The sequence below is a fragment of the Marmota flaviventris genome, chromosome 2, assembly GCF_047511675.1.
Source record: "Marmota flaviventris isolate mMarFla1 chromosome 2, mMarFla1.hap1, whole genome shotgun sequence".
Taxonomy (NCBI): domain Eukaryota; kingdom Metazoa; phylum Chordata; class Mammalia; order Rodentia; family Sciuridae; genus Marmota; species Marmota flaviventris.
The window spans coordinates 110002929-110020477 of record NC_092499.1 but is presented as its reverse complement, the minus strand read 5'-3'; the positions used below and the strand labels follow the sequence as shown (position 1 = coordinate 110020477).

Below are 17549 nucleotides of genomic sequence, written 5' to 3'. Positions count from 1 at the left end.
CAGAAAGTTAATGGTTGATGAATACTAGACTGGTGTTTATGATATATTTTAATTAAAAAAGTAAAATCATGTGTTGTTCAAGTGATATTTAACACAATGAAGAGTTTCATTGCTCTCAATGTTTACCATTCTGATAGTCCCAAATGATCTCCTGAGGGAAAAAAAGTATATCTCTTCCTTCTTCATATTTCTGTTATATTTCCTTTATTCAGTTAAGTGGACTTAAATATGAAATCAATTTTAATGTTATTTTTTAAATTAAAAATCATGAAATTATTAAAATGTTCTTGTTTAAATACTTATGTAAAGGAAAAAGTATTATCATAAAATTATAAATATTTAATAATTCTATTGTATTATGGGTTAAATTGACTTTTGGGACTTGCCAAAAAACCTTACCATCATTTAGAGCATCGTTTTGTGTGTTTTTAAAATAGATGAATTCTGAATGCCAGATGTTGCATTGAAAAGTTAGGAACCATCTGTACAAATATGATTGCCTATTGAAAAATTGTTCATGGTATCTTTGACCTTTCTTAGATGATTTTTAACTGATAATTTTCCTTTAAGTCTAGCAAAAAAGAAAAAAAAATTCAGTCTTGTCTCTTGTCCTATGTTCCCATGTTTCTCACAGAGGATACCATTCCATTTTGAACAAGAGAGTTTTATGTTATACAGGTCTGTGCTGCACATATAGGACATTTTGTATCCCTGACCTTTGTCTGCCAAAGTGCCAGAACTCTTCCCTGAATGCCACACTCTTCTAGAGGTAGTAAGTAGGGTGATGCTACCTCAAACTGAAAAACATTGAATGACTTTACCTGGTAGCATCTACTTAAAATGATTTGAAGTATATAATTTCATATATGCATTAAGTAAATGTGGCAAGAGTTTATTTGTAGCAGCAAAGTTTATGAGGTTTAAAATTGGTAACTTTAAATATATATATATAATTTTTTTTTTTAGATAAATGTATGAGTTGCCTATTAGAAGTAGCTCTTTCAGGAAATGAAGAACAGAAGCCTTTTGATTACAAATTGCGTCCTGAAATTGCTGTCTACGTAGACTTAGCATTGGGTTGTTCTAAAGAGCCTGCCCGAAGCCTTTGGATCAGCATGCAGGATTATGCTGTTAGCAAAGGTAAAATAAAGACAATAAGGAAGTAAATATGTTGTTGACTTAGATCACTGACTAACATATATGCAATATTTATAGGACTCACCATGTTACTTTTTCATAGGAAAAGACATTTTATACATAGCATTTTTTTTAAAGAGAGAGAAGAGAGAGAGACAAGAGAGAGAGATAATTTTTTTAATATTTATTTTTCAGTTTTTGGTAGACACAACATCTTTATTTTATTTTTATGTGGTGCTGAGGATGGAACCCAGCGCCCCGCGCATGCCAGGCGAGTGTGTTACCGCTTGAGCCACATCCCCAGCCCCATATACATAGCATTTTTAAAGAGTTTCTTTTGACCTTTGTGGAAAACACCCTAGGTGGTTTTTTTTATATATATGTATTCCACTTAAAGGAAATGCTCTATGTAAAAACTAAATTTATGTGATAAATCATTTTACTATTCTATGATGTTTAAATGGAGTCTGTTTAATGGGTATTTTCCCTTTCCAAGCCCTACTTTAAAAACTGAAAAAAATGTGTGCTTAGAAATATAAGCTCCAAACTTGATGACTGTTTTTTTTTAAAAAGAGAGAGAGAGAGAGAGAGAGAGAGAGAGAGAGAGAGAGAATTTTTAATATTTATTTTTTAGTTTTCGGCAGACAAACATCTTTGTTTGTATGTGGTGCTGAGGACCGAACCCGGGCCGCACGCATGCCAGGCAAGCGCGCTACCGCTTGAGCCACATCCCCAGCCCTTGATGAGTGTTTTCTTCATCTATAAAATACTTGAAAACTTCTGAATGTTGCTAGAGATAGCAGTTTGACAGTCATGAAGCTGAGGTAGGAGGAAATGAAGAACAGTTCTAGCCAACCTCTCAACTTCAACCCTGTCTCAAAATTTTTTTTTAAAAAAAGACCAGGATGTAACTCAGTGGTAGAGAATCTTCAGATTTAATCCCTATACCGGCTGCCCCCCAGTTATAAATTTGAGACCAGGTATACTGTTAAATATAGTATTATGCAAATTATACGGTGGTATTTCAGTTTCTAATATTTTTTAATAAAATTATTTGTAAATTTTTAAAGAATATACTTGATTTCATTGTAGATCCTATTTTCCTTTAAAGATGACTTGTACTGTTTAGAATCACATGTCTCTAGTTAATGTTCTTCATTTTATTCTCTCTTATGCCATCTTTAATTTTCTCCCATTTCTTTGGATTTTCTTCTATGATAAAAATGGTAAAAGTGAACAAAGTTTCACTTTTAATTGGCTATTTCTAAATAAAATGAATGGAGAAACATATTCAGACATTTTTTCTGGCAGGGGGGTACCAGGGATTAAATCCAGGGGAGCTTAGTCTTTGAACCATATCTGCAGCACCCCTCCCCTTTATATAATTTTGAGACAGGGTCTCAATAAGTTGTTGAAGGCCTTGCCAAGTTGTTGAGGCTGGCTTTGAACCTGCCATCCTGCTGCCTCAGCTTCCTGAACCACTGGGATTACAGGTGTGTACCATGCATGGCTGTTATTTAGATTTTTTAAATACTGGCAAGAAGATACCTTTGAAAGTTTAATCTTCACATATGGGGCATGGGATGCATGCCTATAATCACAGAAACTCCAGAGGCTGAGGTAGAATGATTGCAAGTTCAAGGACAGCCTGGGCAATACAATATAGCAATAATGCCATCTCAAAAACAGACACTCAGGAAAAAATGTTTAATCTCATCCATTTTGTTTGTGTCCTAATCATTTTTTTTATTCATTCTGTTGTGTGATTCCTACCAGAAGTGAAAAAGTAAGTTAATGGAGAAGAAAAATTTACTTTCTAAGTTGTATATTCTGATATTTGTATCATTTACTTAGAAATGCAGTCATATTTTCTTTTATCTCACACTCACATTGTCATTTGTTACACTGCAATGAGAACTTTTAAAACCTAGATATAAATATATAGTGAGTAAAATCTTACCATTTGCTCTATTGCTTATATTAGTACAGCATGAATTGCATACCTGATTAGTGGAGCCATTCTGTAGTGCTTGGAGTGAAAGGAACATAACTTTAATGAAAATGTTATAAAAGAACACATTATTTTAAAAATCACATAGGAGAATAATCCCTGCTAAATTTGTAACAGAGTCAAGGTTGTTACTATAGTTTGCTTTTCAAGATGAGTTTTAGCCTCCTTGAGGAATCCTGTGTGATTATAAATATGGCAGTTTTCACAATAGTCAGCAGACCCATAGAAAAGATGACTTCTTAAGAATCAGATGTGGATAAAATTTTTGTGTGATACAGACTGTCATCCTAAGAGTCTTTGTGGGACATGAGGTTTTCTTAAAATCAGGCATATTTGTATAGTCAATTTTTTCACCTATAAAGTAGGTAAGTCTAAACCTACATTTTTGACCTAGGCATACATAAATGAAATATAAAACCAAGGTGTAGCATTTTATCTTTTGAGATAGGAGTATTAAGAAGAGATTAAAAAGAAATAAAATTAAGTGGAGTTTGATATTTTCCAAGGATGTTTTTTGTTTGATTTTGTTTGTTAAGTAGCACAGGCATTTAGTAAATCTGTCATATGAACAGAGTCTACAATTACTCTGGGGATGTAGTGAAAATAAACCTTCCATCCCCATTTGGAATCTACTAAATATAATCTATTTTAAAAGTCAGTACTGATGTGCCAACATGAAATTAAAGAATGGGAAAAAAAAAACCACATCTGACTGGTTCTCTTTATCTCATGCTGTAATTTGGGATTTAATTGCTTTTGCTCATTTCTGTCCAAATGTTGTTTTGTTTCTTATCTACTTTAATGTATTGGGGCTCATAGAACCTTCTTTTATGGCTTTAATTATCAGACATGTACACACATGAATAGTTTATTCAGTGTTTTTATTAGTATGTCCAACAGATAATATTCAAAATGAGAGTCCTGATTCCAGCTTCCCACCCTCAAAACTGTTCTTCTGTGGTCTCTCTGTGCCAACTACATTTTATTTATTTATTTCAACTATGATTTAAATCTATTTAGATTCAACTATGACTTCTCTCTCATTCTCACATCACATATCTAATCCATTAACAAATCCTGTCAACACCTTCGAAATAATATATATGAGCTCTTCCACTTCTCATTACTTCCACTGCTCCACCATCCTTTCTCACTTGCATTATTGCAATAATAACTTCTTTGCTGTCACTATAATTATTCTTCCACTCAGCAGTCAGAGAGCTTTTTAAAGATCTTGTCGTTATCTCTGCTCAAAGCGTTCTAATGCTGATTCTCATTTTCCTGTTAGGAAAACCTGGAGGATGTGCTTTGCTCTGCAGACCAATGTGATCTCATCCCTAGCCAGCTCTCTAGTGTCTTTTCCTACTACTCACTCTTGTGCATGCACACTTTGCTCCATCTACACTGGTCTCCTTGAGCCTTCTAGCTAGATCCTCTGCCTAGTAACTTTCCTGAGGGGATACTGTTTCTACCTGGCTTCTTTACCTACTTCAGTTAGATTTCTGCTCCTATGTAGCCTTATCATAAACTGTTCACACCATCCTATTTAAAATAATAATTGCATATAGTACAATACTCCTTTTCTCCTTATTCTATTTTATTTTTCTCCTTAGAACTTATCTGTCATATTAATGTTATTTGTTCTCTTTTACCTGCTGCCTTCTTTTTTTTAATATTTATTTTTTTAGTTGTAGTAGGACACAATACCTCTATTTTGTTTATTTATTTATTTTTATGTGGTGCTGAGGATTGAACCCAGGGCCCTGCATGTGCAAGGCGAGTGTTCTACCGCTGAGTCACAACCCCAGCCCCAACCCGCTGCCTTCTTATCCTCCTGCCAGAAATCTAAGCTCTGTGAGATTTGTTTACTGTTGTATCCCAGCACCTGAAACAGTATGGGCATTTGTTAAGTAACTGTTTAGAATAAGATGATAAAATTCAAGTGTTGGATGAATAAAATTATTAAATTTACTTCTGAACTGTTTTCTGAGTCCTTTTAAATGTCAATGCATCATTTTTATTTTCAGATTGGGACAGTGCAACTTTAAGTAATGAGTCACTCTTGGATACTGTGTCTAGATTTGTTCTTGCAGCACTTCTGAAACACACAAATTTACTTAGTCAAGCATGTGGAGAAAGCCGGCAAGTAACTTAAAACTATCCTCAGACAAATATTTGTTCTCATGATGTTAGAAACTAGGTGACCTTTCTATTTTGATTCTTTATTTAGATATCAACCTGGTAAAAGCTTATCAGAAGTGTACCGTTGTGTATACAAAGTTCGAAGTCGTTTACTTGCTTGCAAGAACCTTGAACTTATTCAAACCAGGTCATCATCACGAGACAGATGGGTAAAGTTGGAAATTAATTAATTTCTGTATTTTTCTACAAGCTGTCAGATAGCTCCATATTAGTTTATTTGAGAAAATAGGTACTTTGATTGTTGTAAATGTTCAATAAATGTTGAATAGTTTATCCTAATTAAAAAGATAGAAGTCAAAAGATTTGGCATTCATTTAATGACACTTTTATCAAGTGGAATGGACTGCTAAGAAAGTTTAGATAGTCTTATCCTGCATAAATAATATTTATTAACAACAAATTGAATCATTAAAATCATCAGAAATATTCTTTTCTTAATGTGGATCAGGCCACATTTGAATTACCCTTTTTTACTTGGGGTGCCAGAAGTTATAAGGGTTATTACCAAATACCTTGGATTGGTAAAAGGTCCAGAAATTGTCTTATATGAGAATAGAAAAGTATCAAAAAGGTTCAGCCTAGAAAAATGAAAATAAAGGAAGGAATCATCACATGAAAATAGGCCTTCTTATGATTTGTTTTCCACTAAAAGTAAAGATTAAAATTATTTATTAAGGATGATCCAGAAGAAATTCTTGCAACAAAAATGAGATAATTTTTAAACTACTTGGTGATTCTGGTAACTTGATCCTGTAATTATAAATATAAGCCTGGGAACATCATCTTCAGAAATACTTACTTTGAAACTTGACACTACAGATGCTTTCCACTCCATCATTTAGTTCTTACATGTAAAAAACCAAAATATTTCTAAATTTGTTGTATAGTAAATTTTGTATATTCACTGATTTAACATTTGCGGATTTGACTATTTGAGAGTGATCTTGAAAGTCCATTAAAAAAGTGTTAATTATCCATTTTATTGAGGCTCAATTTTGAAATTCACATATTATGGGGACAAATGACATGTATTATGGAGTCTGATTGCTCAGTAACTCCATCTCTGTCAGATTTCTAAATTACTTACTGGTCATGAATCACAAAATAACTTGTCATGGATCTGAGGATATAATTAAAATTTTTCATTTGTGCTTTATACCGAAATTTGTTAGAGAAAATTTATATTGTTATGGTATTTGTGACCCTCTGAGTACCTGTTTTCAGGACTCTTTCCTCTATCCTGATGATTGCTAGGTAGCATGTCCACAGTAGGAAATAAAGTTAATATCGTTCTTACTGTAATTCTAATTTTTTTGGTTTTTCAGGGGCAAGGTTAAAGAAAAAAGAATACTATTTTAAATTTAGAGTTATTAAACATTATTTATCCTGGAGAGTAATATACACAACTTGAGGGAAACAATGGAATCAACATCTTATTCTTTAATTATCTTTTATGCTTGGTGTCTTATTTAACATAACTTATTTTAACTTGCAGCCCTGTAGTTTTACAGGTAAATAGTAACATAAATGTGAATCACTTTAGGGCATGGCATTTTAATCAAAATACTGAGGAAGATAACCTATATGTGTTTGTATATTTTGTGTGCATACATATTCTTTCTAATCTTTTAAGATTTATCTAGTATTATCTAGATAATACTTGAGTTTTGTTGTAAAATTCATGTTATTTTTATATCAGCAATATTTTCCATGATAAAAAGTTAAAGTTTTAGGAAATTTTTAAAAGCTTTTGAAAGATATATTCAGTGTAGTTTCTGATAATTTCTTTAAGATCTCAGACAACCAAGACTCTGCAGATGTTGATCCTCAGGAACATTCATTTACCCGGACCATTGATGAAGAAGCTGAAATGGAAGAACAGGCTGAGAGAGACAGAGAAGAGGGGCATCCAGAGCCAGAGGATGAGGAGGAAGAACGGGAACATGAAGTGATGACAGCTGGCAGTGAGTACATCCTTCTTACTTTAGAGATAAACACCATGACATTCTTTTCCGTAGGAAAGCTGACTTGAGAGATAAAGGCAAAGTTTCTTTATGGTTTTTCTAAATGGATCTGATATTCTAATGGTGATCTGAATTTGCATTAGCTAGTATTTCAAAGGAGACTTTAAAACTGCTAGTGCCATTCTGAAGGTTTGGGATTGCATGTTTAGGCCAAAAAGCTCTGGTAATGGGCACGTCAGCATCTGTTCAACTCAACTGCATATATGAAATAAGTCATTGAATAAGGTCATTCAAAATATGTCCTCTGGGGATACCAAGTTGTTGGTCAGCCTTGCAAACCTCTATGTGGGGAGAAACAGAGCCCCCTTTCTGTGCCTGTTAGGAGGACCAAATTATTTTCCATGTGTAAAACTTTTAAAACTATAAATTTCAACTACATTGCAATATCAGTATAGAAAGCAGGAGTATGTATGAGAATTTCATTGGGTGAGTGAATAAAACTTTTTTTCATAATTTTATATTCCAAGGCTAAAAATGATTTTTAAAGGTAACTGTGTTTAAGAGAATATTCTGCTTTCCAAACATTTATTGGTATCATATGAGTGATTTGGCTATTTCAAATTAAAGTGTATTTGATCTGTAGCTTAAAATATTATGGCCAGCTTTGCATTTGTTGTTGAGATTGTATGTATCAGTCAACTTGACACTTTGTTATTGATTTATTTCTGTACTGCATACTTCTAAAATAATTTTGAGATGTCTCAAAACAAGACTAAAAACCATTTAAACAAGAGAAGAAAGAGTCTAAATGGAGAAAATGAGTTTGGAGATAGTGAGGGAGAATAATTATATTTTAAAAATCTAAGTTGAAGGAACTTTTGCAGTTGAACTTAAAACTTAGTGTAAAATTCTTGGAAGCAAAGGCCAAAGAGGAAAACATAATAATAACAAAGCACAACCCTCAATTACAATAAAAGAATGTGTAATAGTCACCGGAGGAGTAATTTTTAAAACTAGCTATGATTTTTAAGCTTTTATGTAAAACTGGGCCATGTACATTAATTCAATTCTCAGAACAGTCTTATGAGATAAGTTCTAGTATTACTCCATTGTAAAGATAAGATAAACTGTGGTTTAAGGAGACAAAATTACGTACCTAGGGCCACAGTCAGTAGTAACTGGAGTAAGAATCAAATTTGCCCAAAATTCTAGTGACTTTTAGCTACTTTCACTGATTTCTTGCTCTGGATTCTGGGAGGGTTTGTTGCTTTTATTTTTATAGAAGTAAAGGACTTTCAGCAACATAAAGAAAATGTTGTCAGAATATATCTATCTATCTATCTATCTATCTATCTATCTATATACACAGATCCATTTTTTAAGTTTGTACTTCCATAACAACAGGTGAATCTAGTATTTTACTAACTTTTCTGCCTGGAGTCCCCATTAAGAATACTACTTTTACACTAAATTTGAGCAAAAAAAAATATTTAGTTATTGTGGAATGAAATACCTGCCACTGCATTGGAATCTTGTTAAGCTTCATAGCATTTTACACTTGTGAATTGGGGAAGGGCTGGTATCATTAGATGGACCTTTCTGGGTGATATCATCGGATTCTGGAGGCAATCTTGCCCATGTATCATAACCAGACTGTTTCAGCAAAGACCCATGCAGTTGCACTTATTTAAGTGTTTAAGATACAGCAAAAATGTAGATATTAGGCATTATGTGAACTTTGGAAGGAGAGGAAGTTTTTTATATTATTTAATTTTTCCCCCATTTTCTTTGTAACCTGAGGTTTTTCATTCCAAAGTCACGAACAGAATAATCACTTGTTTTAATCTAAGCTAGTGCTTCACGGGCTTTAATGGACTTTAAAATCAGTGGGAAGACTTTTTAAAACAGATTGCTGGGTTCTACTCCTAGAATTTCTGACTTAGGAGATAAGGGGTGGGCCTGATAATTTGCATTCCAAACAAGTGCCCAGATGCTGTTGCTGCTGCTGTTCTGGGACACACTTTGAAAGCCACTTACATTGACTCTTTTTTACTGGAACTAGGAATTAGGTTAATACAACAGCTGATTAACAATAGAAAAGCATACAAGTTTTATTGGTTTTACATGTTCATGGGTATCTTCATAAGCGTGTGAAGTCTTAAAAAAATTACCAAAGCTGATGCTTTTATACTTTTGAAACTAAGAAAAATACGTTATAAAGGAACTAAGACAAAAATGACATCTGGACTGGGGGAGTAAATTCTGGAGACTTTACTAAGAGATACTAGAGGAGGCAGGGATTGCAGAAGCTAATGGAAGACAAGGATTACTTCAAAGAGTTTGCTTGTTCAGATTCTTTGCAGATCCAATTATCAGTCTCTTCTAATTAGGGCTATTGTCTGGCCTTGGTATGTAAAGGGCATCCCTTCCAAAAGACTCTACATGGCTTTCTGCATATAGGAAAAGACCTGCCAAATGGCCTCTTTTGAATTTATAGTTCCTTAAGTGATTTCAACTTAAAATAATCAATATACCTATTTGGCATGTTTTAAGATAGCATGTACCTTACTCTTTCCTGTACTTAACTTAGCTAAGTTGTATAAAAACATATGAACATTTCTTATTTAATTTTGATGAAAAATGTAATGTTTAATACATTTTTTTTTACTTAACTTTAAGTTACTATGCTGTATTTAATGTCTAAAAATATTTTTTCCCTCTTTCAGTAAGTTTTTGGTCCAAACTTTTTGACTATTTTTGTTGTTATTTTCTTTGCTCTTGTCTCCCATGTGTTAAGACCTTGTTTTTGTGTTGCATGTTACAGAAATCTTTCAGTGTTTCCTCTCAGCCCGTGAAGTAGCTCGTAGCCGAGACCGAGATAGAATGAACAGTGGGGCAGGGTCTGGGGCTCGAGTTGATGATCCACCTCCTCAGTCTCAGCAAGAGCGAAGGGTCAGCACAGACCTTCCTGAGGGTCAGGATGTATATACTGCTGCCTGCAACTCTGTGATCCACCGGTGTGCCCTGTTAATATTAGGAGTAAGTCCTGTCATTGATGAGCTTCAGAAGCGAAGGGAAGAAGGACAGTTGCAGCAGCCCTCTACCAGTGCCTCTGAAGGGGGTGGACTTATGACCAGGTGGGACTAACTAAAAACTTAAAACATCACACTCTTCCCTTTGTTACTCTACACATCAAAATGGTTTATTCTCAAAGTTACAGTGTTCTGAAATTAAAGACATGGAAGAGGAAATACAAATTGACTAAGATTACTTTAAAGTAACCTAAATAGTGATACTGGTTCAGCATAAAATATAAATTTCTGATTAAATGAGGAAGCATAAGTTTTCATGTATATGAGTAACAGGAGTTGAAAACCATACAAACTTATTTGCATCTCTATAATTTAGTGTTATGCAAATTATTACAATTGATATAATTGGTAAGGGCTTTGTCTTTAGACAAAAGTCAGGATTTCCCACCAGCAGACATAACTACTTCTCACTTGTATGTGTGTTTAATATCTCTATGCTGTCAATTCATTCAAATTTATGTTCACTGACAGTTCCATATCAAAAAACTTTTCTTTTGCATGTGAGACAGGAGTGAAAGTCTGACTGCAGAGAGCCGGCTAGTCCATGCAAGTCCAAATTATAGACTGATCAAATCAAGGAGTGAATCTGATTTGTCGCAGCCTGAATCAGATGAAGAGAGTTATGCACTGGTAGGTATAGATTAAGTGAAGAAGGATTTTTGTTTTCAATGTATAGATCCACAAGGCTTTTTTAAAGATTAATTTGTGTTTATATTAGATATATAAAAAGTTTTTTAAAAAAAGTTTAATAGAAATGTGATTAACTATATTGCATAAATATTTACCACCTATATATTAATGATTTTTGTCTTTAGTCCTTACTTCTTAAGACTTTCCTTAGCTCTAGGCTCATACATTTGACTTTGATGGGCATTCCACTGAATGTATCAGGCTACCTCAACTTACCCTGTTCAAAAGTGAATTCATCTTTTTTGCAAAGCTCCCTCTCTCACATTCCCTATTTTACTAGTCGATACTGCTTATTACCTAGGCTGGAAATCTGGGATCATCCTTGACTCTTCTTTTTCATATCTCTTTTTTTTTTTTTTTTAAAAAGAGAGAGAGAGAGAGAGAGAATTTTTTAATGTTTATTTTTTAGTTTTCGGCGGACACAACATCTTTGTACGTGGTGCTGAGGATCGAATCCGGGCCGCATGCATGCCAGGCGAGCGCGCTACCACTTGAGCCACATCCCCAGCCCTTTTTCATATCTCTTGATCTTATCATTCCCAGCTTCCAACAGAGTAGTCTTGAAAAATTTACCCTTAATATTTCCAGTAATGTCCTCTTCTTCCCTCTTACCACTGCTCTGTCTCAAAGTTTCTTTATTTTTTATTTTTATTTTTTTTGCTGGACATGTGCAGAAGACTCTAAATTGGTTGCCTACCTCTTGTCTTGTGTTCCTCTTCCACATTTCACTATAATAATATATTTAATATGAAAATCTATTTATAACTCCTCTACTTAAATTTTTTTTGGTAGATATCAGCTGCTTATCAGAAAAGCTTCAGGACATGAACTAAATTAATTAATATTAATTTAGATTAATATTAATCAAGTAACATGTTGATTTACATAAAAGGTGGGAAGTAGGATAAAGATATGCTATAATGTGACTGATTAAATAATAAAGTGAAACTTTTAAAAATTGCTTACATTTAAGGAGCTTTGGACTTGGAGTTGATAGCTGGATTTTCATTTGTCTATTCCTCTGCCTTATGTGTGATTTTCTATGTGCTGTGACCTTTCTGGACTTTAATGTCTTGAAGATATTAGTGTGTGTTATATATTATGACAATGTGTCTTAATCAAAGAGTCCTTATCTGAAGACAATTGAAGAGTGTATTCAAGCAAGTTTCATTTTTATTATGATGTTTTTATTTGTCATCCCCATGATATCTCTGTGTACCCACTTTGTATTCCTTGTCTTGTGATATAGTGAGATTCTTCATCTTTCATTTATTTTCCCAATCTGGTCAATCTCGTTATTGAGTCACCCATCCTTGTGTGCATTTTAAAACATAGATCATATCACTTCTCTGATCAAAATTCTGCAATGTCTTCACTTTTTCTTAGAGTATAAGTCCAAGTCCTTACAGGGTCCTACAAGGCTCTGTGTGATCTGACCCCACTACCTCTGATCTTTTCTTTGGCTTCCCTCTTTCTTGATGACTCTCCTGCCACCTTGGACTCTTGGACATTCCATGAACATACTGCACAAGTTCCTCTTTTGTGTCTTTATGTGACTTTTGTCTTCTGGCTGGAATTATTGTCTGTGCAGCTAATTCTCTTGCTTTCTTCTTAATGTTATTCTTCAGTGCAGCTTACCCTATTTAAAATGGTAGTTTTCCCTCCCTTTCATATACTCACTCCCTGTCTCCCTTGTCTTTATCAGTTTTTACTTTTTATATTCATTGAGCAGTTTCTGTTAGCCTACACTAGGATATAAGCTCTTCAAGGACGGACTTTTTTTTTTTTTGCAGTTTTATTTGCTGCCGGATCCTAACCATCTGCAATAGTGCCTGACACATAGTAGGGAGTTAGGAAATAGTCTTTGAATTTATGAATTATATTCTAATCTGTTTTGGCAAATTTCTATGTCCATTAAGTCTTTTGTCTTCATTATTTCAGGTTCTTTTTACCCTTTTTCTGACTAGGAGTTCTCACACTGATCTTGCTTTTTCTAGTCTTTCCTTAGACACTGCTACCTAAGATAGAGTTTTTGAAAACACATACCACCAGCAACAGCAGCAGAACCCCTACTTGTGTACTATCTTTCTACTCAAACTTTCAGTGACTCTGTACTATCTATCTAGAAATCAGAGATTCTGGAAACACCATCTGCTTTCTTTTGGAGCCAGTTTTACCCTGTAGTAATCTGCACTTTTGCCACAACAATTCATCTGCCAGACCCCAAATGTATTTCTTGAGCCTCTGCCCAAGTACCACTTGCCTTAAATGTCTTCTAAGTTTCCTTGTAAAGTCCTGCCTCTCACTTAAGGACTGGCTAAAATGTCAACTGGTCAGGAAGCTTTTTCCCAGATTACTCACAGTGACTCTGTGGTACTTCCATGACAGTTTGTTAGGATCTCTAATAAGCCATTAACAATTTTCTCATGTAGGACTTACTTATAGAGTATTAATAAACCCTCTAGAAGGACTAGGGTTTTTTTATGTTTTATGTTTTGCCTTTGTTATTTCCTACATTGTGCTTTACATATTATACATGATCATTAGTTTATTTGAACTGAAATGAAAAATAAAGGAGAATGGGTATAGTTGAAGTGATATGCTTTTTGGAAACAAACAATGAAATCTGACTTAAAATAGACTATGTAGGCTGGGGTTGTAGCTCAGTGGTAGAGCACTTGCCTAACATGCATGAGATCCTGGGTTTGATCTCAGCACCACATAAAGATAAATAAATAAAATAAAGGTATTAAAAATTAGACCATGCTATGGACTTTGACCTTGGCAAGACATTTGAGTTTCTTTATCTTTGAAAGGTGGAATAGTACCACCTGGTATACTTGCCTCAACTGTGCTGTTGTGAAGAATAAGTTCAGTAATACAATTTGAACATTTTAAAATTTTAAATTAGGGAATAAATATCAATGTAGGAGGCTTGAGCTAGATTTAATTGCTGATTGTTCTTTAGGTTTTTTTTTGTTGTTCATTTAGTTTTTTAAAAACTTTCAAAATGATTAATAACCATATTTTAAAAAAAAGATTGATTTGGGCTGGGGATATAGTTCAGTTGGTAGAGTGGTTGCCTCGCATGCACAAGGCCCTGGGTTCAGTCCCCAGCACTGTGTGTGTGGGTGTTCGTGCGTACACACACACACAGATTAATTTGTGAATGGAATAATTAAAAAATGAATGCCATAAAAATGAAAAAGTCAAGAACTAGAGGGAGAACAGATTCCATTGCAGATAAAGGGAGATTCGGGCTGAATTCAGTTTCCAAAAGGCTGGGAAAGATGAGTAGAGCAAGCACTGAGGGCACGATATATATTATCCTTCTAATACTATATAAGGTTTTATAAGATTAACATTTTTATTTTTGATAACCAGTATACTGTTAGCCAGTACCTTGTTTACTCTGAATTGTTAGTGAATGAAATGATTTTTTAAATGACTGAAGTTAAGCAGTTCAATGCTGAAACTGCATTGACTCTCTTTTCTAAATTGTATTATATAAATTATCTATTTTCCTTAGTAAATAGAGAATATCAAACCATTTGATTGACGGTGATCATTCTTATCATCGTTTCTTATTACACCATCTAATCTGTTACCTAAGTCCCTCATGTCTCAAAGGATTTGATTTAGCATATAAGAGCTGGGCATGGTGACAATTGTCTGTAATCCCAGGAACTCTGGAGGCTGAGACAGGAGACTTACAAGTTTGAGGCCAGCCTCAGCAAATTAGCAAGGACCTCAGCAACTTAGTGAGACTCTTTCTCAAAATAAAAAATGAAAAGGCCTGGGGATTTAGCTCAATAGTAAAGTGTCCCTGGGTTTAATCTCCAGTACCAAAAAAAGAAGGGGGAAAAGAAAAAGAAGAAGCATGTAAGAAATATTTTATAAAAGGATAGATTATGTGAATAAATTAGGGCTTTAAAAAAAAAAGCCTAGTGAGAAAAAAAATAAAGGCCTAGATAAGATTTGCATATTTCAGCACACAGGGTATGGTGTTTTGCTCAAGGTATGCTACCAAACCAAAAAAAACCCAAAAACATAACATGGTAAATGATCCACACTGTCTAAAAGGTAAAAACAACCCACTTGTTCAAGAGAAACAGTTATTTCTGGTTTTGAGGCCCAGGCTTGAGTTCTTCTAGGGCAAAGGTACTATGTGAGGAAAATATTTTATTTCATGACACCATGATGCCTTCAGGAGCTATTTGGTTTATCCACCATGAAATGAGAATATGTTTATTTCTGTTGGTATATATGTAGACATGTGAGTAATAACAAAATGTGTTTTATCTACACATGGGGTACATGTATCTGTATGTATGACAAGTGAAGATTTCCTATAGTGAAATTTCCCAAATGGATCTGTTTTGTCACTTCTATAGATTTACTTCTTTGACACCAACTTTTCTGATTGTGTGAGAATACCATTAAAATTGCTAAGATCATAATGTCAGATGCATAAACTTAAACATATATTTGATTAGCTAAGTATGTGGACAGAGTAGACAGATGTTTTACATCCATCACCACCAGGCACACAGAAATATACTTCTTCCTGAAAGCTTTTACTGTTATATTAAGCTGTCAGCATTTTCACCAATTTGAGATTTTTCTATTTTAACAGGTTTAAAAAAATATTTTAAAATCTTCTAAAATACTACCAGATGCTTAGAACTATGTATTTTTATGTTAGTATGGATTAATCAGATAGTCTTTAAAAACATAGCCAAGACTAATTAATGAAAGTTTTAAAAAGAAAGGAAAGGAAAGTATAATTTTATAAAAAGGTTTTGCTGTAGGGACTTTAGGTAACTAGAGAGTATTAATAAGATGATATAATGACTGAAAGAGGAAAGACAAAGATTCCAAAAAACTGTAACAACAGGAAAAACTTCTGCTAATTAATATGCACCTTGATTTTTTTTGAGTTAATATCTGAGATATTATGTGCTTGTGCTTTCTTACAGCTGATTATGGTGGGTATTTAGAGACCTTCTGTTAGTCTGACTTGATTCGTGAATAATTGAACATTGCTATAATTATATATGTAGGTGTAACACATACATATGTATTATTCTTGTAATTTATTAAATCTTAAAATGCCTTTCACACCTAAAATATATTTATTTTTTATTTCTAATAGAGTGGCAGACGAAATGTTGATTTGGATTTGGCATCATCTCATAGAAAAAGAGGTAAGCATTAAGAAAAAACCATTAAAATCTGATTAAAGTAGATGGCTGTTTTTATATCTGATGTATTTAGATTTAATTGTCCTTGAAATGTAATTGCCAAAAAATAATTTAGAATCATTTTTTCAGAAGAGTTAAAATGAAGACCATTTTCTTTAAATATATGCCCTTCTAACATCTTCATGCACTTTGCAAAAAAAAAAAATGCACTTTTAAAAAGTCCTTAGGAATTCCAAAAACAGCATTCCATTGCAGGGAGAGGATATTATGTACATAATTTCACATGTTTTAACTTAGTGATAGAGTTTTTATAGCTTAATTTTTAATATTTTTATTGGTTCATTATAATTGTACATAATAGTGGCATTTGTTGTTACATATTCATACTTGCACATGATAGAACAATATAATTTGTTCAGTATTGCTGTAATTTAAATGGTGTTACAGGACTACTCTTTGCTCCTTTCACAATGCAAACAGAAAGTTTCTAGTTTTTTTTCCCCTTTTGGCTTCTTAATATAAAGCATGTAATAGATTAACTGATGATTCAAAAAAAAGAAAGTAACTTTACCACAAGGAACAACTTTTAGTGTTATCAAGAAGAAATTCTTATCTTGATGACATTGTTAACTCATATATGCAAATAGAGCAAAAGATCAGAGTTTTAGATAATATAAATCTGAGGATAACTAAAAACTCTCTTAAGTATTATTTTCTGTTAGCTAGGGCTCTTACTTAAAATTGTTTATACTGTGGTTGTGAAAATGTGAAATGTTAAAATTTGCCACAGGTGGCAGTTTTCTAAAAGCTTATGAAGAAAACATGTTTTCCATGATATTAAATAATTTGTGTTTCAAAATGAAATCTTCTTGATAGCTTCCCTGGCACATTGTTAGGTTTCTTCCCCATAGTGGTGGGGGGAGGGGGGAAAAAAGTAAAAGAGAAATGAAGGAAAACTGAGGAATGAGGGAAAGAAACTAATGATTTTCTTCTCTTTTGTATATGTAACTTAGAAGAAGAGATGTTACTTCTGTAGACTAAAATTGGGCAATATTTTATATTTAATTCCAACTATAATTCAGAGAATGATTTTTCTAAAATGTTAGGAATAGTATGAACCAAAGCTGGTGCTAGTCTTTTTGAGATTGTAACATATTAAAGCTCCTGGGTTTCTAAAAAAGATCACAAAGTATTTTTTAAAAAAATTTTAATATTTATTTATTTATTTTTTAGATGTAGATGGACACAA

General features: G+C 33.4%; 1 protein-coding gene across 5 annotated transcripts in view; it reads left to right on the top strand.

Moving 5' to 3' along the window:
• The window catches only part of Herc1 (HECT and RLD domain containing E3 ubiquitin protein ligase family member 1), a 192285-nt gene that overhangs the window by 89455 nt on the left and 85281 nt on the right, over window positions 1-17549 (top strand). For all 5 annotated transcript variants that reach the window (XM_071608367.1, XM_071608369.1, XM_071608368.1 and 2 more), the window contains exons 19-25: window positions 967-1140; window positions 5176-5290; window positions 5379-5499; window positions 7143-7314; window positions 10139-10451; window positions 10916-11036; window positions 16252-16303. In XM_071608367.1, the coding sequence (XP_071464468.1) occupies window positions 967-1140; window positions 5176-5290; window positions 5379-5499; window positions 7143-7314; window positions 10139-10451; window positions 10916-11036; window positions 16252-16303 (1068 nt within the window). The remainder of the gene's footprint in view (window positions 1-966; window positions 1141-5175; window positions 5291-5378; window positions 5500-7142; window positions 7315-10138; window positions 10452-10915; window positions 11037-16251; window positions 16304-17549) is intronic.